At 43.1% G+C, this 24560-nt stretch overlaps 1 protein-coding gene across 4 annotated transcripts; it reads left to right on the top strand.

The window, feature by feature from the left end:
- Positions 1 to 37: 37 nt before the first annotated feature.
- On the top strand, positions 38 to 24215 carry frmpd1b (FERM and PDZ domain containing 1b). 4 transcript variants are annotated; one of them, XM_017039497.2, is made up of 17 exons: positions 38 to 95; positions 7503 to 7654; positions 9894 to 10004; positions 11643 to 11815; positions 13061 to 13163; positions 13868 to 13913; positions 14181 to 14285; positions 14463 to 14558; positions 15003 to 15128; positions 15540 to 15659; positions 16490 to 16623; positions 17251 to 17377; positions 17514 to 17606; positions 17765 to 17947; positions 18307 to 18508; positions 18711 to 19667; positions 20035 to 24215. In XM_017039497.2, the coding sequence occupies exons 3-17, from the start codon at positions 9898 to 9900 to the stop codon at positions 22437 to 22439; spliced, it is 4977 nt and encodes a 1658-aa protein (XP_016894986.1). In that variant the 5' UTR covers positions 38 to 95; positions 7503 to 7654; positions 9894 to 9897; the 3' UTR covers positions 22440 to 24215. The 4 variants fall into 4 exon arrangements, with proteins under 4 accessions (XP_016894986.1, XP_008325283.1, XP_024918899.1 ...); XM_008327061.3 differs by lacking the exon at positions 38 to 95 and adding an exon at positions 623 to 1400; XM_025063131.1 differs by lacking the exon at positions 38 to 95 and adding an exon at positions 5760 to 6054.
- The last annotated feature ends 345 nt before the right edge of the window (positions 24216 to 24560 follow it).

Below are 24560 nucleotides of genomic sequence, written 5' to 3'. Positions count from 1 at the left end.
AAACGGAAGTTAGGTTGAGCGACGGCGAGCCATAAAGGACAAAACGCTAAACGCGCAAAAGGCAAATAAATATTGGGGCAGCAATACAGCGATGGGTAAGTTGCAAGTACACACGTATGAAGTCAAATAAACGAGTCAATTTCGATGCGAAATCAGCCAAACGTCCAGGATTAAATATGGTAGGGGAAGTCCATGCGATATTCGACATCTGATTCACATCAAGACACAAATGCTCAAATTAACACGATTAATTTATTGTCGCAATGATGCAGCGGCCCGTGTCAATAAACATTAATTAAGACGTGCTAAGACCTGCTGTCATGTCAGACATGTGGAATGATGTTTCACTGGGAGAATAGTAAAGTCCAAACAACCGACTGCAACTTGTGCAACACGAGTTTGTTAAGGGTGGAGGTAGGAATAGAATATAATAGAATTGAATAGAAAGCCTCTATTGTCATTATACAAGGTACAACGAGATTTTAAAACATTTGAGTCGGAGCTGTTTCTATACTACTCGCACATTTTGTAGTTTATTTAAAGTTTAATAAGATGACACATTTAACATACTGTGTTGCAGTAATGGAGGGTTAAATTATACGTTTTATTGTCATTGGGGCTTTGTTGTGGGTGAGATAAAATTATATACTAGAATTATAATTCCTTTTTATTGTTGTGAAAACATTTGCCCAGTGGTATTACCCAAATTTGTAAACTGTTCTGAGTTTGTCTTTTTTAAAATTAAAAATTGATGAAGGTGTGCGAGTTTAAAGCTAAATAAAACAGCAGCAGTTTTTTTCCTTTGCTTTAGTGGACCAAATTAGTGTTTATTTGCTGAATTAAACAAAGTGCATTTATTGTTGTAGATAATAAATGGCGAGTTGTATACTTTTAATACTAACCCAATTTTTAGTTATGCTTTTTAAGTTATAAGTTATACGTTATAAAGGGTAATATCTCCTTTTGTTCTTATTTTTCTTCTTCTTATTTCTTATTATTATTATGATCACAGTCGTTTGACCTTGTGCTGGAGGTTCATCGGGACAGACAGCAGAGGAGGGAGGGGTAGGTTCTGGTTATTTCTGAGCTAAGGGCCGAGGATTAGGCAGAGAACAGTCCCAACACGATGACAGCATCCAGCATATATGTCACCCCCAACCATCCACACACACACAGACAGACAGACACACACACACACACACACACACCCCGCACACACACATACCACATCACTACCACTACTACCATCCGGTCCGGAAGGAGGACGTCGCACAGATTTTAGGGAATCAAACGCCTCATCCTCCGGATTAGACGTATTTTTTGGTGGAAGGAGGAGGAGGGCAGGATTTTTTCGATTCTATCCCTGTCCTCCTGTCTCCGTCTCCTCCTCAAACCACGAGGTGAGTGTTCTCGATATGTCCCGGTGTTATTGTGTGATGACGAAGGCTGTGGACCGAGCCACCTTGCATCCTTTCGCCTCCAGATTATTAGTAAATAAATAACTGAAACGCACGGGGATTAACACATCGCCAGCGGGCGACAACACCCGTGCGTCCCATTCAAGGAGGCGATGGATGAAGGAGAGATTTAAATCCGATTATGATTATTACGGAAGCAACAAAAGACTGACCCTTTTCCCCTCTTTGTTTAGCCTCCCGGATTGACACACATGGCTGTGGCTACTGATCAAACTTGGTGTCGGATCAGTTTAAATGGAAATATTGATCGTTTTAAATGCATCTGCAAAGGCGTTTATGGACGATTGACGCCACCCGTGTGTGTTTAGTTACATCTTGAATTCAGGTTATTTTGGTAACAGCCTATTTGGTCATGTATATTTCCATAAAACGGCATTTGGTTGGACATTAAGTACACCCTTAGACCATAACACTATATAGCACAGACAGCTGCTTGTGTTTTGCATGATTTTGGGTGTAGTAAATGTAGTGTTGTGCACCGTCCGTTCACACATGTTATGCAGCGCTAGTGAACACCCATACTGCTGTATGTGCAGGGGAAGCACACTATCACTAGCTTAACATCGAACAGGCTAAATCCAGGCAGATCAGGGGAAAACCATGTAGTAATCAGTCCGGTAAAACATGCACAGCAGCACATTATGAATGGGCGTAGGCAGTCTGAGACTATGGGAGTGTCATCTCTCTTTTCCTCCTCCTCCTCCACCTCCTTTTTCTTTCCTTGTATCATTTGAACCATCAGCATCCTCTTCCTCGAGCTCCTCCGTGCCGTGCCAGGCATGACAAGCACAACACAAGTAGACCGGAACAATCCGTTTTGCTGTTCTGGGCGGTCATTTAATGCATGACATGATTTAATATAATAATTCATAGTGGTTTCCTCTCACCCTGCAACATCTAATGGCATTTCTCTAAAAGCATCATCTGCTGCTAGTTGTTCACAGGTGAATGCACTCATATGTGTAAAACAGAATGGATTCTAATGAATGAAAGGATGTCAGATTTTGTTGTGAAATGCAGTCTACAAGAAGCAGCCAGAGTCTGTAGATGCTGTGAGCAGTTTGCAGTGCCAGTGCTGCAGGCACTGTGCTATGACTCAGGGATGTGTGCTACAACATGTGATGGCAGTTGGTGCTCTGAGGTCATGCTGCCAGAGGAGACCAGAACTCGCACATCAGGAAAGACTTGATGCCTGGCTGCATTGGCCTGGATCTGTGCTACTGAACGCTCCGCCGTCCCAATTATTGTGCCCACTCAGCCGCCCCCCTTTCTTCTTCTATGGTCTTTACAGCATCATGTCTCCGGGGGCAGAGTGTACGTAATGCTGGGCTGGTGTTTACTTCTCTGTTCCAATGCCTTCACATAACAATCATTACATCAGTCAATTGTTGAACCTGTTCAATAGTTTGATTAATGTTGTTGCACTTGGGAGCTGCTGTCTAATCAATGTTGTTCTTTCTTACATGCAAAGGTAAGGGTCTAGTGCAGAGGTGTCAAACTCATTTCCACGGGGGGCCCACATCAGCGTTACAGTTCCCCTTGAAGGGCTGGTTGTAAATGGAAGACTATATAGATGTAACTAATGTATTATTACATGTTTCTGCAATTGATTATTATTTATTCAAATAACAAATATTGTACATTTCTCTGTGTAATATAAAAATATTTATCAAGTTAAAAACTCAGCAGCATGGACTTTATGTAAGGCATTTAAACATTTTTTAAGCTCCCGCGGGCCACACGATGTAACTTGGTGGACTGCATTTGGACCATGGGCCTTGAGTTTGACACATGGTTTAGTGTATTATTATGCAGTGAATTATTGGATATTGTTGAGTATAACAATCGATTGGTTCACAGCTTTGTTGTTGGATGTTGCTTGTCTTAGATCATCGGAGCAAAAGGAGGGGTATGACCTAATTGATGATACAGCTTTAAGGTGATGTCACCATCGACCGTGAGTGACATCATTATCAATGTTCTTGTGTGTTTGACTATCATTCAGTCCAAAGATGCAGATTTGGAATTATTTTCAGACAAAGTTTAATTTTTGTTTGCGTCCCAGTGACTGTGATGAAGTTGTGACCAGTCTGGAGCACGTGTGTCATCTTTAACCCAATGTCAGCCAGAACTGGCTCCAGCTGCCTTTGCGACCCAGTGCAGAATCTATTTAAAAATATCAGAATGAACACAGTCAGAGAATAATAGAGATACTTTAGAAAATATTGGTCTAAATAGGACATTTGATTGTTTTTTTCTTCTGTTTAATATTAAAAAATAAAGTTTTGCTGTAGCCACACAGTTTGACAGGATCGTTAAAAAGCTCAAGGCCCTACTAAAACTTCACACCTGCTGGTTCCACCTCAGGCATCACACCTCTATTATGCAGATTGTTTTAAGGATCGAAGGTTGAATACATTATCCAAGGCAACAAAAAAGTTAGTTGAAATACTCATCGTCCACTTATTTCTAGAAAACATTCTCAGACATTAATATCAACTGCTCATTTTCTGTCTTACTGCTCTCTTTAACTATCTTAAAATATCAGAACCATTGAGAGCTGAAAAAAAATGCAGTGGACTATTAATCTTTGAGAGACCTATTATTTAATTGTGCACTGGGGAGCTCAGGCTTGGCCAGGACGCTGATGAGAGGAAATGAATTAAGTGGAGAACAGTGAGCTCTGTCGTTCCGATACTAATGGGATGAGCAGACAGCCAAAGTGAGGAAGAGGAGATGTGATTGTGTGAGAGTGAAGATTGAAATTTATTTAAAATCATGCGACACCAACAGTTGGAATCACGGCACAAACAAACCACTGTGTCGTAGTTTGACATTCTTACAGAAATTTCTGCCAGAAACAATGGTGCTGTAGTGGTTGTCCTGGATTATTCACTAATATTTATGTAGATGTAAATTTTCATCACTATGAAATGAAGGGCGCCCTTAGTGTTGGGCTTTGTGTATGCATACTTGAACTCGCATTCCAGAAACAAAGAGGGCGGTATTGCTGCATATGTCAATCTCCCTCAAGTAAAAGAAGATGAAAAGCCAATATTTGTTCTAATAATTTCATAGTAAAAATTGTGTTTTTTCCCTTTTTGGGATAATCCAGATTGGCGCTGTTTTGTTGTAGTATGAAAATCTCAGTTAGACACATATATATGTATACATACATATGAAAATGGATGTGGCCATGGTTGTGGAGTCAGCCCTGGAGCAGGACTTTTATTTTACCACAATTTGTCACGCAAAGGAGAAATGACTTGTACTTCTGTACTTGTCTTTCCATTTACCACAGCAGTAAACCATTGTCTGTCCATTCTGTATGTATTAGCTAGACTCCTTTGTATTAATATTGATATTGGTTTGCCCAATCAATATTCTTTGATTCATACATAGGAGCCTGGTCATGTGATTTACTGATATAGGCTGATGACACTTCCTGTCTCCAGGACTGGAAAACACTGTCCCTTTTGAGTGATGCACTGGTGAGGTTCACAGATGGATTTGTCCATTTCTTTTGAACAGAATGTGATTCCTATATATGTAACATTTTCTTCAGTTCATCTACTCCACCCTCAAATCTCCTGCCAATGGTTTTGCCGTCAGGCTAAATAACCACCAGGGTCTGTGTCCAAGTGACTGGGAGCCATATTGAATCGTGGAGGTGCTGACCTAACCCTGGCTGCTGTTCAGGTGGTGCAGCTCCATGGGGTGTGTGTTGGGGGAAGGGGGGGGCAGTTGGTAACATGGATCAATTCTGTATACGTCAGCTAGCAGGAATCTGGTTACCAAATGAGCGATTCTCCATGTGCAAATCATATCAAGACATGAGAGCTGTCTTAGATGTGTGTGCAGGAGTGTGTGTGTTTCATTATTTGTAACTGCATTGGGAGCAGCTTGTCTGACTCATGATGTAGTCACGCCTTGATTCGGCTGTGTTCACAGCTGAGCGACGTGTTTATTTGGGATCCAGATCAGTCAGATCATCGTAGTCTTGAGTCCCAAGCGAAGCCAAATCCAGGTGGGTCTGACCTGCAGTAACCCCCGTCTGTCCAAGCAGCAGTAATTGGGCTGTTTTTCATCTGACTGGTTGCACAGACAGCAGTTCAGTTCCACTTTAAAATGAGGTGAAAGCAGAGTAAGTCCCATGAACGGCATGTGGACTCGTACTGGGCAACAGGATTGAATAACAGACTGTTTTTGGCCGGGACAGAGACACATTGTGTGTGGAAATGAGTAAGGAAGGTGGGGGGGGGGGGGGGGGGGGGGGGGTCTTTAGTAGACACTGAGACATAAGAAATGAGACAGCCTTGATTACCAAACAGCCATATAAATATTCTCCTTGTACACTAGAGGTTGGAGGAGGGGTGAGGGAGGTGACGAGAGCATGAGTAAAAGAACAGAGAGAGAAAACAAGGCCAGCTGATGAGCTGCTTGTCCGTCCAGATTGGGGACTTAAGGACAGACCGGTGGAGGGCAGGAGTCATGATTACTATTGATTCAGGAGCAGATTAGAAGAAGTCTCATCAACAGCTCGGACACACACAGACTTTCCTGACTTGGATATGACGTAAGGATCAAATGGAGAAATGCTGTCAGTTCTCAGTTGGACGGATCAGACTTTTCATTTGAGGCAAACACGAAGAGGACACACATTGAAATGCCACAGTGTTTGTTTAGTGCATTTAATTTTTTGTAGTTTATTTAATGTCTGATCGTACATCAATGTCTGCTGTCTGGCTGTCTTTGGTCCCCGCTGGAGGAGATATACTGCATTAATCAGCTTTTTTTCCCCCTCTTCCATCCTGGTGAGCCAACTCTTTTTACGTCTCACTCTGGACACTTTTGTTCTTTCTTTTCTTCTCCTGCAGCTTTACTCTCTCATTTCTTTGCCCCTGCCCTCTTCACCCTCTTTAAAATTCTCCCCCTTCCTCGCACCCCCCTCCAATATCCTGTCCTTTCTCTCCTTTCTCTGCCTTGTCCAATTCTCTTCGTCCTCTCTCTTTTTTCTCAGTCCTTCTGCACTCCCCTTCTCCCTCTGTCTCTCCACTTTCCCCCTCCCCTTCCACCCCCATAACGTCTCTCCTACACGTCTCGCTGCTCCACTCCTCTTGTTGCCTGTGTTGGCAAAGTGGCAGAAAGAGGCGGCTGAGTCCGAGCTAGCTGCATTAGCCACATGCATAATTCATGTGCCCTGCAGTTTGTGTGTGGGTCCGGGTCTTCTGGCTTTTCACTGGGACACATGGGCCTCACGAAAGGTTTGTTTGAGACACACGAGGTCTGATGGATGAGCTGCACAGATGGGGCTATGAATTCTGTAATTTTGGATCCTTCTCCTCGATCCAAAGGTTCACAAAGTTCTTCACAGTTCAACGTTAGAGAGAAAATGATCTGTGTTCCTTGGACTAAATTGAGAATGTTTAATCAGCAACTCTGTTAATACCACGGCCAGGTTCTTTGACAACAAAGCATTCCACCAGTGTGTTTTTCATCTCAAAACCAGGGTTTGGCAAATGTGTCGGCCGTTTCTTTTTCGTCCTAATTTTCATTTAAAAAAAAGACTTTTCTCCCCTCTTTTATTCTTGGCTATGATTTATGTTTCTCTGAGCTGAGCTGGCCCAGCAAGAACAGTTTAGTTAAGTGGATGGTATGAAATTTTAATTTAGACAACCAAATAGAGATGGAATTTTCTCCAGATTGCCATGTGCTTTTGAAGCAGTAGAACAGTAGAGAGAGAGAGAGCGAGAGAGAGCGAGTGAGAGCGCCTTTGGGACAAGAGGAGGGGCCTCTTGGAAAACCACATAGCTGCTTTGGACTCACATCTGCTTTGCTTGACATGCTTTCGTGTTCACTCGGAAACTATCAACAACTGCAGTTCAGTCGTGTTGCTTCTCAACGGCCTGATCAGACTCGACGACCGTCTTCCTCACGCTCTGTTCTTGTTCGAAACTGGTCGTATGGATCATCTACGTCTCCCTAAAGATGAGTTTTGACAGAACGTCGCTCTGCTCCACACAGGTGGCCGCACCAGATTGCCATTGGCCCTGATGACCAGGAGGGCCCCCCGTCCACCGCTTTTCAGCCAGTCCTGGAGAAGTTACAGAGCTGATGTCTCAGAGGGCGAGAGGGTATTTGTGTTCTGGAGTCCAGAAGAGACAAGACACATCTCAGTGAGTTATGATCATTAACATTCGAGACTCTAAAACTGTTGTTTCCCAGAAGCGTAGCATGTGTATTGTGTAAGACTTTTTTTTTTTCAGTCGGAAAATGTTCATGCCGATCGTGCCGTTCAACAATCTTATCGTTTAACTGTTGCTGCTCCACTGATGGACCAAAAGGTGGGATGTTAGGGTAGAGCGAGGATAGTAACTCTCCTGATGAAATGCTTAGGATCTGAGTTTATATAAAGAATGTTTGGCTGCTGCCCAGAAAAGAGTCATTGGAGACGACTCCATGACCCGCCAAGGACAGACAGGAGAGAGAGGGGGGAGAGAGAGAGAGGGAGAGAGAGGAGAAAAGTGAGACAGACAGACAGACCCAAAGAGAGTAAAGGAAGAAAGTGACAGGTCTTCAGCAGCAAATGTGACATGATTCTGCACAGAATGTAGCACCCAGATATTGTTCAGATTTCCAGTCATGTTACTCATTTCTGGATCCAGACACATGAGGTCTGACGGTACACGTTCACAAATACTTAGTCTCTGGTGTCTGACCTTGAGTTTAAGGCAACTGCTCTCTGAACCACTCTGGATGTGCACATTGGTAACTTCTTCCATGTGTCAACAACAACAAAACAAGTCACTTGGATCATTCTGCTCATTTGTGAACACGGTCTCGAAGCTCAAGCGTCGTGCTGTTCCAGGTCTGGCCTGGATGACTTCATCGTGCCAAAGGTCTATCAAATCTCAGGTTTCAACATCGCGTCGCTGATTGCTGCACTATTCTCCTCCACGCTTATTTACTGTACTGCAGGTTGATGATGTCACTTCAACGTCCGTGCCAACAAGTTTTGGATACCTTCAAACATCAGCGTTGTCTAATTGCGATCACCAGTAATCACTCAAATGATACTTAGTTCAGGGTTTTCTTCTATGCAAACAGTTCTGGGTGGAGAATGTAGGAACGTGAAATCAACTTATCATTGTCTCTGATAGACCGTTAGATCACCCAATAGAAGCCAACTTTTTCCAACTGTGGCATGTTCCAAAAGTCACACTCAGCTCCTCGTGTGCAACTGTTAGCTCCCCACCTCCATTCATCCCTCTTCATCCATGTCAATCTTCCTCGATCCAGATAAGTGGAAGGTGCTAAAGTGACACTTTGACCGGTGTGAGGCTGTGCAGAACGATTGCCTGTAATCCTCTTAGGACAGAGTGCATGCTTCTCTACGGTGGAGCGCCACTGACCTACAGTCGATAGTAACTGCAGTGTAGAGTATCTGTTGTTGCTGCTGCTGAGTGTTTACCTAAAACTGAAAAAAAAAAATGTGTTTCTTGTCACATTAGTATGACAGAACACTCCACAGTAGCATCCTGCATTGTTTCCAATGCAGCATCAATTGTTCCCAAAACAAATTAAATCTTAACTTACAGTTAGTAAATTGCACTGTAATGACTTTATCTCCTTGTCTACTGCACAAAGGGATGCTTTGCAATGTCTCTAAATCTTGTGGCAACGTGCCTGACGTCTGTTTAGCCAGTTTTATTTCAGAGGAATAATCAAACCCTCTGTAACTACCTTGGCCAAGATATGGATCATTGGGTTTCTGGCGCACATTCATTACCATTGTTAGCTGTATCGATCACCCCTGTGTCACTGATTCCCTGCCAGAGTTTTCCACATGGTTTCCTCTGCCGCCTGGGCAACGCAAAAACTGCAAAGAAGTTATTCTTAAGATAGGAGTAAATAAATCTGCTGAAGAGAGACATTTCATTTCATTTGATATAGTGAACACATTCAACAAACTTCATAATCTTAAAACACAGGCTTTTGCTTTTAGTCTCTAAAATACTTTATCGACTGTCAGGAAAATAAACTGAACCAAAGGCAGTCGTAAGTCTTCAGATCTGGTGGAGGTTCAATGCTGAGTAGTTTGGACCTCCCTGGGATTTGACTCCCCTCCACCTCCTTGCCACTCCCAGATTTAAAGGCTTGGCTAAGCAGAAGGGGGCACAGCTGCAGAGGTTTAGTGGACGAGCATATTCCAGCATAATTACGCTGAACCCTTTTTGAATTCTGCTCATTTATGGTGGAGCAGATGATGTTAAAATAAGTTAATGTGGCCAAATTCCAAAACTCATCGTGAAAATGGAACAGATGAAAAGAAAATGTAGCATGTTACTTTTTTCTTCATTTTTCCATTTCTCTTCTTCTATGTGCACTTTTATATTTTTCCTTTTGTCCTTTTAGATAAATGGAGGAGAACGAGCGATGTAGGAGCAGGTCTCCGGCTCGGAGGACAAGCCGGGTGCAGCAGGTGGTGGGAACCATAATACGTCGCACCCGCGAGTCGCTCAGCAGGTACAGTGTGGGTATGATTATTAGAACTGACATGCTGGTGCACCGGAGGCTGTGTTTGTCAGGCGAGAAACCTGATTGGTTATTGACGGGTGTGCAGCTGAAAGAGGCGACTTCAGTAGTGAGCAGAAAATACCAACATGACAAAAAAAAAACAATGTGTCAACGTCAATAAAACACAATGCTTTGGTGCAATTCTAAGTTTGTGGGGAAAAACACAAAGAAAACAACATCATTCGCTTTTTGACCTGCTGTCCAGATCCTGCAGTGTGAAGAAGGGAGGGAGGGGGAGAGAGGGGGTATAAATCATCCAACATAATAGCTTTGTTGGTGTTTTAGCTGAGGAAAAAAGGGGAGAAAATGTTCACGAAACAAAAGAAAATGAAAAACAGTCAATTCAACTATGTAAACACACTCACACACAAACACACACTTTCCAGATTGCCTTCACACACCCACACGCTTACACATCACACATATTTGAGTACATATTCAAACCCTAACTGTCCCAAACACACCCACAGTCGACCACAAGTATGCTTTCAAGACTCTGTCGTTCACTCTGCGTCCACTGGCTGAGTGGTTTCTTTTTCTGAGCAGATGAACTGCAGCAGTGGCAGCACAGAGAGCTAACTGACAGCTGTTGTCTGTGCTTATGTCTGTGTGTTTGTGTAAAGGGGGGATGACATTGAGGGTGGGGGGGGATTCTTGCCCTGTCACTAAGCCTGTCATTTCTGAGGCCAGTACAAGCCTAAGAGAAAACTCTTTTTTTTCCTGTTTTTGTTTTAATGCAAAAGAAAACAATACATACACTGTTTACCCAGAGAGGCCGTTGGAGATGATGAGACTCAATGATAGATGAAGAACATGTGCATGTGAACGTGACCTTGGTTTCTCGTCTTCTGACTGACCTTTCAAAACAATGTGCTCAGTAATGGCTATTTGGCTTGAAATCGTACACCATGAATAAGGCTGTATTTATCTAAAAGCCTTACATGACTTCCTGTGACCCAGATGATAAATGGCAGTGATAGTCTTTGTACTACACTGACGTTGACTTAAATCATTAAAGTTTAAATCACTTTAATTTCTCCTTGCATCTCTTTGCAAAAATGAAAAACTATTCTTAAAAATTATGACTCAATATGTTTACTTTTAATGAACTTGTATTCAGATGAAACTTCAAACATTACTTATACGTTAAGGGTCATGTTAGAAAATCTTATACTGGTATTTACTATGGAAAACAGCAACTAGATGTTTGTGATGATGAGCCTGCAAATTAGGTAGCAGTGCTACCGTAGAATGCTATACCTTTTGAGAGACGTGTACTATATTTTCCTTAAACAAGAGGAACAATTGGCATTTACTCAAATTGTTATTGTTTCTATTTACTTTTCTATTAGGTTTCAGCAACATATTTATAAAATCTTGTCACAAATGGGATATCCTGCTATGGATTATTTAGTTGTCAATGCTAATTTCTTCAACGTGTGTTGATGTGCTCACAATGTTTCTTCAAAATGAAATGTATCAACTTCCTCCCAGAATTTATTTACATATAATCAGTAAGAGTGTTGTGGAAAAATGGTTTCACTTAAATTCTCGATTTTAATCAAATTGAACTCATTTGCCTTCCAGGGAGCGACTGCTGGGTGATGGGAGGTCACAGCGCTCCAACAGTCTGTCTAATCAGAACTTCCAGGCCAAGCTGACGCTGCAGATCACCAGGGACCCGGTCCTGGACAGCAGCACTGGTCATGGCTTTACCCTCACCACAAATGCACCCCTGCTGGTCAGGGACATTGCCACAGGTGCGCAGTATGTGTGTGTGGTGTAAACATGTTTTAGTGTGTGTGTATGGGTGAGTCCTCTTTGTGTCTATTATTCCCTTTTTTAACAAGGCGTCACCTGCAGCAAGAAAGATTCGCTGTCTCTCTTCCTTACACGCTCTCACATTTAAAATGTAATGTAAATTGCCAGAGAACAGAACAGGGAACAGAGCCACCTCTGCTGATCCTGTCTGGTTTTAATCTCTCCTTATTTCAACATCCTTGATTGTGAAGATTCACAGAAAGAGAGAGAGGGAAAGATCAAGAAAGAAAGAAGGAGAGAGCTGAGACATTTTTTTTCTATCCAGTGTCTTGCCTTATTATCTGACATGATATGAGGTGTTGCTTCAGCCAGACTCAGCCTCAGAAACAAAGCAAAAGCAAAAACAATGGGTGTGTGATGCAGGGGGGGGGGGGGGGGGGGGGCTGGTGATGACATTGTATTTTGGCGGACAGAGTGAGAGAATGTTGGTGAGGATGTGAGTGGATGATGGAGAAGGATAGAAAGGAAAGAGTAAAGAAGAGAGGAGACTCGATTAAAGAAGAGATCAGGATGTTGGCAGCACCGACGTAAAAACATGACTGGAGGGGGAACTACCTTATCTGCCAGCAGAGAATGTGTTAAGCTGCAGGATGTCTGCGCGCACGTGCGTGTGTATGTGTACTTGATTTTTGGAGCAGATTCTTGTACCATTGTTACTAATTCTTTGAGGTCCAGAAGTCCTAATTTGGACAAACCCTGGTCTCAATAAGTGATTTAAAAAGCTCTGTTTGAGCCAAAGTAAAATAGATCTGTAGGTGAGTTAAGGTTGGGTTAAAAAATAACAGATTAGTATCTAGTTAGGCTGCACAGATTTATTATTTATGTCTATGTTATCCTGTGTGTGTGTGCATGTGTGTGAGAGTGCACGTGTGGAAGATAAATTTGTTGTGCCTCAGCTTTTGCCTGAAGATGAATGAATATAAATAAACAGGAAAAACAGAGCGAAGCCGATCTGGACGAGACCCAGAAAAAAACCCAACAAACTGTAGCCCTGTCCTGAAGGACACAGATGAACATTGTTGAGTCAGCCACGTTGAACAAACGTGTGTGTCTGTTTCTGTGTAATTTTGGGTGTAGGCTACATTCGAGAAGAATTCAAGTTCATATATTAGGTTGGGATTTTCTAGGTTTAGGTCTTCATTAAATTTTTTATTATATTTCTGTGTGTGTGTGTGTGTGTGTAGGGAGTCCTGCAGATGGAATATTGTACCTTGGAGACCAGGTGCTACAGATAAATGAAACAGTGCTGGAGGACCTAAACCCTGAGCAGGTGGAGAACACCCTGAGGTAAAACTGCACAGATTCTATTTATCTACAGTCTGTATCTCACTACATATCATTCTACCATCCTAGTTTTTTCATCAACTCACCAACGTATACCTACCTACATAACACATACTAGGTCCAGAGTACTTGGTATGTGTACCAAATGCATCTACTCACCTTTGGACGTATACCTCCTGGATTACAGGATATAATTTCAGAACAGGAGTGAAACACATACAGACACACGATTCATCCACAGCTATGTTGGGATTAATCAGATTAAAAATTCACATCCTCAGTTACTGCTTTTCATGTTGCAGGAAAATAAAAACACTGGTGTTTAATGTGCTTTTCTGAAACAGCGATCAATAAATGCCCCGTCCTAACAACATTAAGGGCAGTTCCGGATGTTGATCCTCTTATCTGTCAGTGGGTCAGTTTATTATATAGACAAAGAGAAGTGAGGGAAGTCATTCCTACTTCACAAGATCTGTTTAATCAGATCAGACCTATCTGTCTATCTGTGTGTGTGTGTGTGAGCGCGTCTGCCTACTGTACATATGTGTATGCGTGCTTGGCTTAGGAAGCTAAGGTCAAAGGTCAGAAGTGAAAGGACTCAGTTCGACAGCTGGTCAGAAACTAATGATTTCTCTTCTGAGACTGTTTGAGTGTGTGTGTGTGTGTTTTCATGATTGTTTGTGTGTGTGATTTTTGTCTCCGCACAGAAACTTGGATGATTGCATCAATGTGACTATCCTACGGCACATGACAGTGAGTACAAACACACTCACACACGCGCAGTAATTACGCTAGCCCACATTCAAACATAGCCTCTCTGTGTTTTCAAACATGTGACTCTGAGCTGACGTCTTCTGTCATGTATGTGTGTGAATAACTGCTGACCCCTTTGATTAAAGCCGGGTCTGGCAGCGGTGCTGATTTTTAAGATATAACTTTTATATAACAATGTGCTGCTTCGAAACAAATGTACAGCCGAGCTCTGACCCAGTGCTGCTGCCGCACACGGTTGTGTTGCAGAATCCCAAGTCATCCATCATGTCGGCCGAGAAGAGAGCTCGCCTGAGGAGTAATCCAGTCAAAGTGCGCTTTGCAGAGGAGGTGGTGGTCAATGGGCACACTCAGGTGGGGAAAAAAAAAATCTCATCTGGTGCAGAGTGACACACGCTGTGAACCAAAGATGAATGATTCCCATTTCTGTAGCTGTCGTAATGTCCGTCTTGCTGTATTTTCCTGCCGCCTGTTTTTGTCTTTTTGTCGCCTCCTACTTCATCCCACTGACTTCTCGTTTCTTTTGACCAGGGAAACTCTCTTCTCTTCCTGCCTAACGTCCTGAAAGTCTACATGGAAAATGGACAGACGAAGGCCTTCAAATTCGATCATACGACCACCGTCAAGGTAAACATTACAAGGATGCCTGAAAATGGAATTTTCTATTGTTTACACCTAAAAAGTCTTCACCGGATGAAGGATTGTTCAATAATTTTGAGGCCATAAGAGGTGGACACCACATTCTCTGGGTTTGTCCATGCCAAGAAACCTGAAACCATGGAGTGTCAGCAGTGTTGCATGTGTAGACCATGAGTTTTTTTTCAATGTAAATCATGAGACAAGACCAGAGTTCATCCAAGGATTGTGGGAACAGCTGTGTATAATTCGTAATTAAAGCACATCACAAGTCATTGGTGGAAGTTTGACAAACACACGAGACCAACAACAAACCTCGTTGTAGGAGGTCCTTGAAGTGTTACTTCAAGGACATTTAAATGTTCTTATGGGTTTCATATTTCACTTTGTGTTTTGAGTTTGAGCCGGTGTTTTTTTTTGTTTTCATTATTCCAGGACATTCTTCTCACTCTGAAGGACAAACTGTCCATCCGGGTCATCGAATACTTTGCCCTGGTGCTGGAGCAGCAGTACAGCATCACCAAACTCCTCCTGCTGCATGAAGACGAGCTCATACAGAAGGTCGTAGCCGCTCAAGCTAACGTTAATACAACAACATGGTTACTTCTTTAGGTTGGGTTTCAATAAATATGCAGTGACCTGGAAGACAGTGTTGTATATGTGTTGACATGCAGTGTGCGTGTGAGCCAAACCTACAGTATAGAGGACACAAGAAGGAAAAAGAAAATACAGCCAGTCTTATTTTCTTTTCAGTAACAAAAGGATATTCCAATCTGAAAGGAAAATGTTTCTATTTTCCAATTTTTCTAAAATTGTTTAAAAAAATTACATAGAAAAGATAAAATAAATTAAACTTCCGTTTACACAGCTAGAAAGTGAGCAGAGCTTTTATCACCGACTGCATTACATTATCGAGCATCCCTATGTCTTGTCTTATATCTAACTGTTGTCTCTGTCTTTTGTCCTCACCAGGTGGTGCAGAAAAAGGACTCCCATGATTACCGCTGTTTGTTCAGGGTGTGTTTCATCCCCAGAGACCCCATGGATATGCTGCAGGACGACCCCTCTGCCTTTGAGTACTTCTTCCTACAGGTTTGTCCCTGTCTTTTCTTTTGATCAGATTTTAAAACCAAAGGCCTGGCATGTGTCTGAGCATGTGAAAAGTCCCTATGTGTATACAGAACTTAATGTCAAATGTCACATGCTACCGTTGTTGGCTTTCATGATGTTTGTTTAAATGCCTCACACTCTCCTGTATCACAGATCTATGACCTCTGCTTTCATTCACTTTGTCAAAGCCTCAGCTCTAACAAAGCATGTATTCATCTGCTGAACACAGTCACTGTGTGACATAACACTTATGTCATTGACACCTTATTTCTATAATAAGGCCCCAGATGAAAAGCGTCTAAGCCAGATGTTGTTCTTGTGTATTGTTTGTGCAGAGTAAAGTGCTGGAAGTGCCACTTGTGTCACGTTGATTTATTGTTCGTTCAAGCTTCTCCCTGTGTTGGTTTTTGCTTTAGAAATAGCAGCGAAGGTGTCTCCGTGTTGGTTTACTCACAGATTATGATCCTAAATTATGGTTGCTGAAATTAACATGTTAATTAATTTGTCAAGATTAATCAGATTCAAAATTTTAATACTTTCTAATGTGTAGGCAGAAGGATGCGCACTGTATATTCATGCCAACAGTAATATACAGATTGTCATACCTGTTATTTTTTTCATTTTTAGGAATAACAATTTAACTTGATTAATCACGATTAGTCATGATTAAATTAGATTGTGATTAATCGTGATTAATTTACAACTACCCTGCTATAAATCTGATTAATTAATGTAATCAATGGCAGACCTATCTATAATAAAAACAAATATAAGTAGACATGTTTATAACATTGGGTCTGTGTCTTCTTTAGAGCGTCGGTGATGTTCTGCAGGAGCGTTTCGCAGTCGAGATGAAGTGTAATACTGCACTGCGCCTGGCAGCACTACACATGCACGAGAGACTGGACAGCTGTGGACAGACCAGGACTTCAGTCAAGACTATTACGTGAGTCACGTGTGTTTGTTTTTACTTGAAACCACGTTTTGAACTGCAATCATTATGACCGCGACGTGATAATGATATTGTACATGCATGTTGAAAAATTAATTGTTTGTTTGTTTTTTTATAACAGAAAAGTAACCAAAAAGTTACTAATGAGGCATAAAGAATAGTCAAAGATTAAAACTGGTTGTTGACTAACATCTAGTGGCAGCTCTGGGGGGAAAACCGACAGTAATTGTCAAAAACACAAAATTATAATTTTGTGGTTTTTGTAAAAAAAATCACTATAAAATCACTATAAAACTACAATGTCCTAATAGCACACGCAGCCCATGAATCACAGCATTCAAACTTGGTTTGTAGTACTTTACCAATACTTGTAATATGTAATGAATAACTTGGTTTGTAGTACTTTACCAATACTTTATTCATGTAATAAAACAAATAAGTGCATACAGTTTTTTTTAAACAAACATGCTTTTGTACTGAAAAAACAGTTGTTAAATAGTTAACATATTGTAGCAACCCAAATGATGTACAGCCCAGTAGAAGTTCACGGGACAGTGTTTGGGAAACTAATCCATCAAGGTTGCAGAAAACTCGTAAGTGTCACTTTAAATTTTCTGACAGGAAGGAGTTTGGTCTGGACAGCTTCATCTCCCCAACACTGCTGAGCAACATGAGGGAAAAAGACTTGAGGAAAGCCATCAGTTACCACCTGAAAAAGATCCAGTCCCTGCTGGAGCCTCGTCAGAAGGTAAAGTCACTCAGATTTATGAATTGGCGGGAAGAAACTAGGAGGCTCTGCTTTACTCGGGGATATGACGTTAACCCTGGTTTTTCTCTGATCGTTTCTCCTTCATCGTTCGTCCTCTCGTGCCGTGGCCTTGTAGGTCATTTCTGCTAACCAGGCTCGGTTGGCCTACCTCACACAGCTGGGTGAACTCATTTCATATGGAGGAAGATCCTACACAGCTACAATGATGGTAAGAGTGGTGGCCAGGTGCAGCATACAACAACAAACTGTGATGTATATGTAAAACACGAGGCTCGTGGGATGAATATGGCCCGTCAAGTGGCCGGCCTGTGGGTGTTGCTACTATTGAGAACCCCTGATCTATACAGTCTTCGTTCTCTCCTGTAGCTTCAGGACAGAGAAGTGTTGGTCAGCCTGCTGGTTGGAGCCAAGTACGGAATGAGTCAGATCATCAACCACAAGCTGAACGTGATCTCGACGTTGGTGGAGTTCAGCAGCATCAGCCGAGTGGAGTTGCTCTCGGAGTCTGACAAAGTCAGCCTACTGCGCATCTCCCTGCACGACATGAAGGTATAAAGGATCCAGGGCACTCACAGCACGGTGGAGGAGATACTCAGCTGAATTATTTAGAGTCATGTAGGCACTTACACACTGACACAGATGTGAGAAAGGGTCGGACGCTCACCGCATTAGATTTGTGCCAAAGCTCATGCTACAGTAGATATAGGTCAGGCATTTCTGCTTCAATACATCAACAGTATGATGCCTGTGGGCTACATACATACAGACCACATACTGATCCACTGTCCTCTAAGGTGATTGTCTCTCATTTTTTCTCCCACTCCATCGTCTTTTTCTTCCTTCCTTGCCCTTTGGCTTTTACCACTACTCGCTGTCCCTTTTCTTCTGAACTTCCCTCCTTCTTACAGCCATTTGCCTTACTGATGGACACTGTGGCAGCCAAAGACTTAGGTTGTCTACTGGGAGGCTACTGCAAACTCCTGGTGGATCCAAGTGTCAATGTCTTCCGTCTGGGGCGCCCAAAAGTGAGGGTGCACCGGGTTTCTGCTGAAGAAGGTGTGTGTGGGAAGTTCGCCGTAGTAGAGGGCGTGTGCTATGAGTCCCTATCAAGTGAGCAAAAATTGTTTCACTTTAATTAATCACTTTCTTGCTTTGGCCTTTTGATAGACCTTTTTAACCTCATGTTGATGTATGACAACATGTACGGGTACGGCTAGAAAATCAAGAGACATCATTCAGTTTTGACATTTGTATTTTGTTTTCCAGCAGTCGTGTTAACATTTGTTTTGTTTCCGTTTTTTTCTCGGTCCAGGTTATGTGTCTCGTTGCTGTAGTGACTCGGATGATTCATCAGATGAAGACGACCCGATGGATTCTCAGCGTCCAGACCCTGCAAGTCAGGATTGGGAAGAAAGGAGGCGAGAGGAGGAAGGGAAGAGGAGAGAAGAGGAAAGACAGGAGCGAGAGGAGCACAAGGGCAAACAGGAAGTGAAGATAATAGTGACAACAGAGAGTCAGGAAAACGTTGAGGAAGAGGAGGCTGGCGCATCGGGAAGTGTTTTAGGCAAATTCAGTTTAATGGATGAGGATATGAACATGGAGAGCACCTGGTACCACACTGACCCACGGGTCACCAGCAGCTTCTCCAGCCTATCTAGTGGCTCCATAAGTGCTGCACTGGAAGAGTGCAGTGTTGCATCTAAAGCCTCATCACGTGTCGACGTTGTCCAGGGGCAACACAATGTAGAAAACCTAACAAGCTTGGATGTCCATCAACCCTACCTCCTAGAGCCAAAACACCACCAGGGCCCTCTACGGCCCACCAACCTCAATTACCGTGCCAACGACAACACCCGCCTTTGTTTTGCGGATCTGTCCAAGGCCAACTTCCTGCCCAGTCCCCCTGAGGCCACCAGTGATGATGACAATGAAGAGATGGAGGAGGAGGGAGTACATACACTTAGACGCATTTCCAAGATTCCCAGCTCCAGGGATTTGAGATTGATTGACACCATGCCTTTCCAAAGATCACCCATCAAAAGAAAGAAGAAGAAGATACCTCCCAAAGTCCCTGTCAGGACCAGTTCAATTCCGGGGAACAAAGCAGGAAGAGCTGAGCAGCGTCGCTCCAAGGATGAAGAAAGTCTGTATCTCACACCTTCACCGAACCCTAAACCTGGTCTTTTGACCAAAGAGATGGTCTCAGATTCAGAGGAGGAGTTTTTTGATGCACAGGAGAGGTTTACTCCGCCTGTCCCTGACCTGTCAGGTGCGTATACATTATTATCATGTAATAATATTACATATTCAAAGCCTAGGAATAAGCTAGCTTAATTTTTATGCCATTTGCGGTGTGTTTGGGATCATTGCCAAAAAACAGTGGCTGAAATATAGCCTCACAGTCTCATTGTAGGTTTGTCAAAATACAAATATTTTTTTACTTTTTTACATTCATGTGTTTTATTAGGATGTTCCTGTTGATAGGAGCTTGTGTTAAAATACGCTATGTCACAAATGACTTTGTGATGGCAAGATGCATTCATGATAAAATATCACTTTGGCTAGCAGAGGTTATTATGCCTTTGCTTTGTATTTTGATTTAGTATTTCCTCTGATTTAATTTGTCTGCCTTACAGATGCCGAGCTGGCCGATCGCCGAAATGCTAATAGGCTAATTGGAGCCTGGAACGGTGTCACGGCTGCTCCAGGCAGAGAGCCATCATCCCCTCTTGCCAGTAAAACCCAGTCCTCAAAAATAAATAAAGATGTAGAGACACTAAAAGGCCCCACTAATCAGCATACAAGTCAACAGCCAAGTTCACCAAAGTCATCGCAGAAACCTGAAGGTAAAGTCAAACCACCACTGGCACCTAAGCCTCAGTTGCCTCCAAAACCTCAGGTGGTTCCTCCTAAATCCCCCCAGCATGGGAAATCATATGCCCACTGTAACGGCGATGCATCCGGACGTTTGTCTTCTGATCTCCTGGAAATGGAACCAGACACCATGGAATTCAAATCTCTGACATCTGGTGCTGGAGGTCTGCCTCTGTCATCACCCCTGATCACCGCTGTGAGATGCAGCAAACAGCCTTCACAAACGGAGGAAAAAACAAAAGCAGCTAAAGCAGATGTGTCTAATAAAAAGGAAGCTCCTCGAGCAGAGAGACAGGTCAACGGCAACGGGCCATTTGCAAAGAAACCACCAGATCTACTTCCTGTTACTCAGTCTAATCCAGGTACGAAGCCAGCCGGACCCCCTCCAGTGCCACCAAAACCTACTTCTACCAATTTCCATCCTTTGTCTCTACCAGGCAGCTCCCCTGTTTCTCCCACAGAGCCAAACAAAGGTATTAACCCCTGGAGCAGCCGTAATGGCAACATCCCGTCAGGACCACGGAGAGTTTCTCTGAGCCACGAGAGTCTGTCACCGAAAAATACAGAGGCACCCCTCTCTCTCACCACCTCCCTCACCTCCACTAACTCTAAATGTGAGAGCAGGGAACCAGGGAGGTCTGAGTCTGGATCAGATCTCAGGACCAGCTCCTCCAGTCTGGGAGGCAGACTCCCGGCCTCTGCCCTGAGAGGGAAAATCCAGTGTCTGCCGTGGTACATGACTCGTTCCCAGGAGATACTGGGAACACTGGACTATCCTTCCACGAGTTCCATCAATGGAGACACATCTGGCTTTGGATCCGGTCTGTCTGTAGCAAGTGGTTTATCAGATTTAAACAAGACTCCTGTCAAGGAAAAGGAGAGTATAGCCTCTAAGTCCATTTTAGAGGATGGTGCTGAGGTAGTCATAGCAACCATCAAAGAGGCCCAGGAAGTGACCTCACACATGAGGAAGGCCAATGGCACCAACGGCTCCCATCCTAATCTGAACTTTAAAGGGGATAATTGTGTCTCCTCCGAGCAGCCTCAGTCACGGCCTCACTCTGCGGTGGGTTTAGGGGGTGTGTCCAGCATGCAAATTGGTGGTGACTCACCCACCTCATCACTCGCAGACAGCACGCCACCACAGCAGCACCGCGACGCCTGTGGCTGTCACACCGTCTACGCCAACTGTTTCAGCGGGGACACTGAGGATGGGGTCAATTTTGATGAGGAGCTGACCGTTTATGAGTTCTCACAACGCGCACGGCCAAGACCCACGCAACAGCCACCGCTCCCTTCTCCTACAACACCGCCTCCGAACCCTAATATCTTGTCTCTGCTAAGAGACAACCCCCGCCCGCTCACTACTTTCTCCACCGCCTCCTCTGAACTCAGTCCTTTAGTTTCATGTCCAGTTTCCCCCAAATCCTCCTACGGTGGTCGGCTTCGTTCTCTCACAAACAAAAATTATGGGGGGCTGAAGGGAGGTTTTGCCTCCCTCCGTCAAGATATAGACCAACTCCTACTAGTCCTAGAGAATCAAACACTTGAACCCCCACAGCACACCTCCTGTCAGGACTTAAAGCAGGATAACACAGGCATGAAATTAGGACCCGATCTGAATCACAACGCAACTGAAGATTGCACCAACCCCGTCAACTGTAACGGGACCAGCTCCATCACCATGACGGAGGCTGAAAGGGCTCTCCTGCAGGCGGAGGCTCGGCGACTGGCGTCTGGGTGTCAGCGGGCCACACGAGTGGGCTGGGCCCCCGATGAGGCCTTGCGTTCTTTATCCAACAGCTTCAGTGCTCTGGTGCAGCTGTCTGCGGCCTGCCTGCGGACGGACCCTTGCTCTGGCTGTAACGTTTGCCGTAACCCCAGTGTGGGCCACAGCGAGGAGGACGATGACGGTGAGAAACCCACGGAGAAACTGAAGGAGATAGTGGGTCTGTACCGGGACTTCGTTGGGGCCGTGGAGACGGCAGGAACTGGTAAGAACAAGAGTGCCAGTTCGGGACAGGGCGACGGAGAGTGTGATGGGGTTCGACTCCTCGCCAAACGCTGCACTGTGCTCATCTCCTCCGTGTTCGCACTCACACAGCTCTTTCGAACACGCACACTAGACCCAGAGCCGTCTGCTGGACCCTTACCTCTCAAGTTTTGACCAGTGAACTTTAATCCACTTAATACACATGATGACTCTGGAGGCGAGAGCCCAGCTGATGGGTGCGTGACCCCTGTGTTTTTAAACGGTCAACGCCATGGACCCCACAGCAAACGGACCCACTTGGAAACAACACAAGCAAAAAAAGTTGGGCCACGTCACGGCTCCGCCTCTTTTCCGACGCATATGAACTATGCATTTGTACATATAAATTTTATAATATATTATAATTATCTTATTTTATGATACAATATGTGTATGTAAGTAAGGATTGATTACCTGTGTATGTATTTATGTATTTATTTTTACAATATTTGCACCATGTTCTTTGACGTGCAAGTCTCTGGTGAAGAAGAAAAGAAACTACAGATATCACTGGAATTTTTATTTTCCCTTCTCTTTTTAGACAGTGTTATGTTCCTTGACCTTTTGCTGCTTGAACGGTTTATCCACTTCAGAAGGTGTAATCTGTAAATGTTTCAGAATTTTTCAAAACGAATATCATCAATCGATGGTTGTTACTGCGAAGATGCAGTAAAACTTACTTCGACTCACCTGCCGGATACAGTCATTGACTGATTTGTTTTTATATGTGCCGGGACTACACCGGATTACATCAGGGTGTAGTTTTCAACGGTGCAGTTACACACTAGGGTCGTCAGATTTAAAATAACATCAAAACAGGGAGAGCACTTTTGACTGTTACAGATTGTACCTTTTTTTTAAAAAAACAAAAACAAACTAGAGTCATACCCTTCTAAGTGAATGCTTCTTGGAAATACGTATCCTACATTTTATCAAATGTATGCAGTATTAAAGCATTACTCTAGTTTTCCTCCAAAGGGCAGTACGGTATATATATATATATTTTGGAAATGTGTGGAAAGGGCCCAGGAGAGGGGGCATAACAGGGGACCTAATTTATGTGGTTGAAAAAAAAAATATGAACATAAATTGTGACTTGCCACAAGTGTGACTGTTAAACTTTGTCCAGATGTAGCAGAGATCCAAAGTCTTGAAACGCTGAGCCACAACTGCTTCCCACTATGAGTTCCAGTTTTGTTTTTTTACATCACCTGGTCGGTAACATAGTGAGAAGAACTTGCGAATTGTAATCATCTCTGTGATCTGTTCCACCTTTACCTTAGTTTGAGCCTATGCAAACATCCATCCCTCACTACCACACTGTGTTCTTATTTGTCATGCTCCCGTCAAATGGTAACAGTGGCGTTCTAACCTAATGGGTGCTTTCTTTCTTCAGAATATCTGGTTTTGGAGAGAAATATTCAACATTGGGCAAAGTTGTTCAACATGGGCATCTATCAATATGACGAGTCCTGTGTCCTGTGTACACTGATGCCTTGAGTTGAAGACTGATTAACGCTTCGTCCATCCGCAAATGTTAAGTATTCGCTTAATGAATTACTAATGAATTTGACATATGTTTCCAGAGGCAGCTATTGGAGAACACATTTTTACATGATTTGTTTGGGGGGAAAAAACAAAAAACAAAACAAAACTTCCAGGTGCCATGAAGGTATTATAGGGTAGCAGTGTTCATTTTAGCACTAACATCAAGACATGTCCCAGGAGTAAAAAGTGAACCCGTGTCAACTTTTTGTTTTGTTGTCAGAAAATGTATTAACATCATTACTTTTTATTAATTTGTTTTTTAACAAGGACCTGTTTCTTTATGAGCAGTCACTAATTTCTTATCCACAATGACATTGATGTACCCGATATGTTGTTTAGGAATAAACTACACACTGACCTAAATGGTGCTGCTGGTCCACTTTAATGGAGTTCTATTTTAAGTCTGTGAACAAATACGTTTTCAGGCATTTTCTCCTCAAGAGTCTGTGAATCAAAAATTAGACCAAAATGCATTAACTTTGGCTAAAACGTTAAACCTGGAGGTAAATAATAGAACAGCTTGTAAAATGTCTTTAGTGCTAATTAATTAATGGCCATTACCGTACAGTTTCATTCCCAGTCTGGAGATGAAATTTGCATTTACACAAAACAAATATATGATGATTTGGAGCAACAACACAACACCAGTGGGTCTCAATAGGCGGCTCGTGGAAAATCACAAATCTAAAACTGTATTTAAAACAAAAT

This window comes from Cynoglossus semilaevis, chromosome 15, assembly GCF_000523025.1.
Source record: "Cynoglossus semilaevis isolate Cse_v1.0 chromosome 15, Cse_v1.0, whole genome shotgun sequence".
Lineage (NCBI taxonomy): Eukaryota > Metazoa > Chordata > Actinopteri > Pleuronectiformes > Cynoglossidae > Cynoglossus > Cynoglossus semilaevis.
This window is presented reverse-complemented; position numbering and strand designations above follow the sequence as displayed.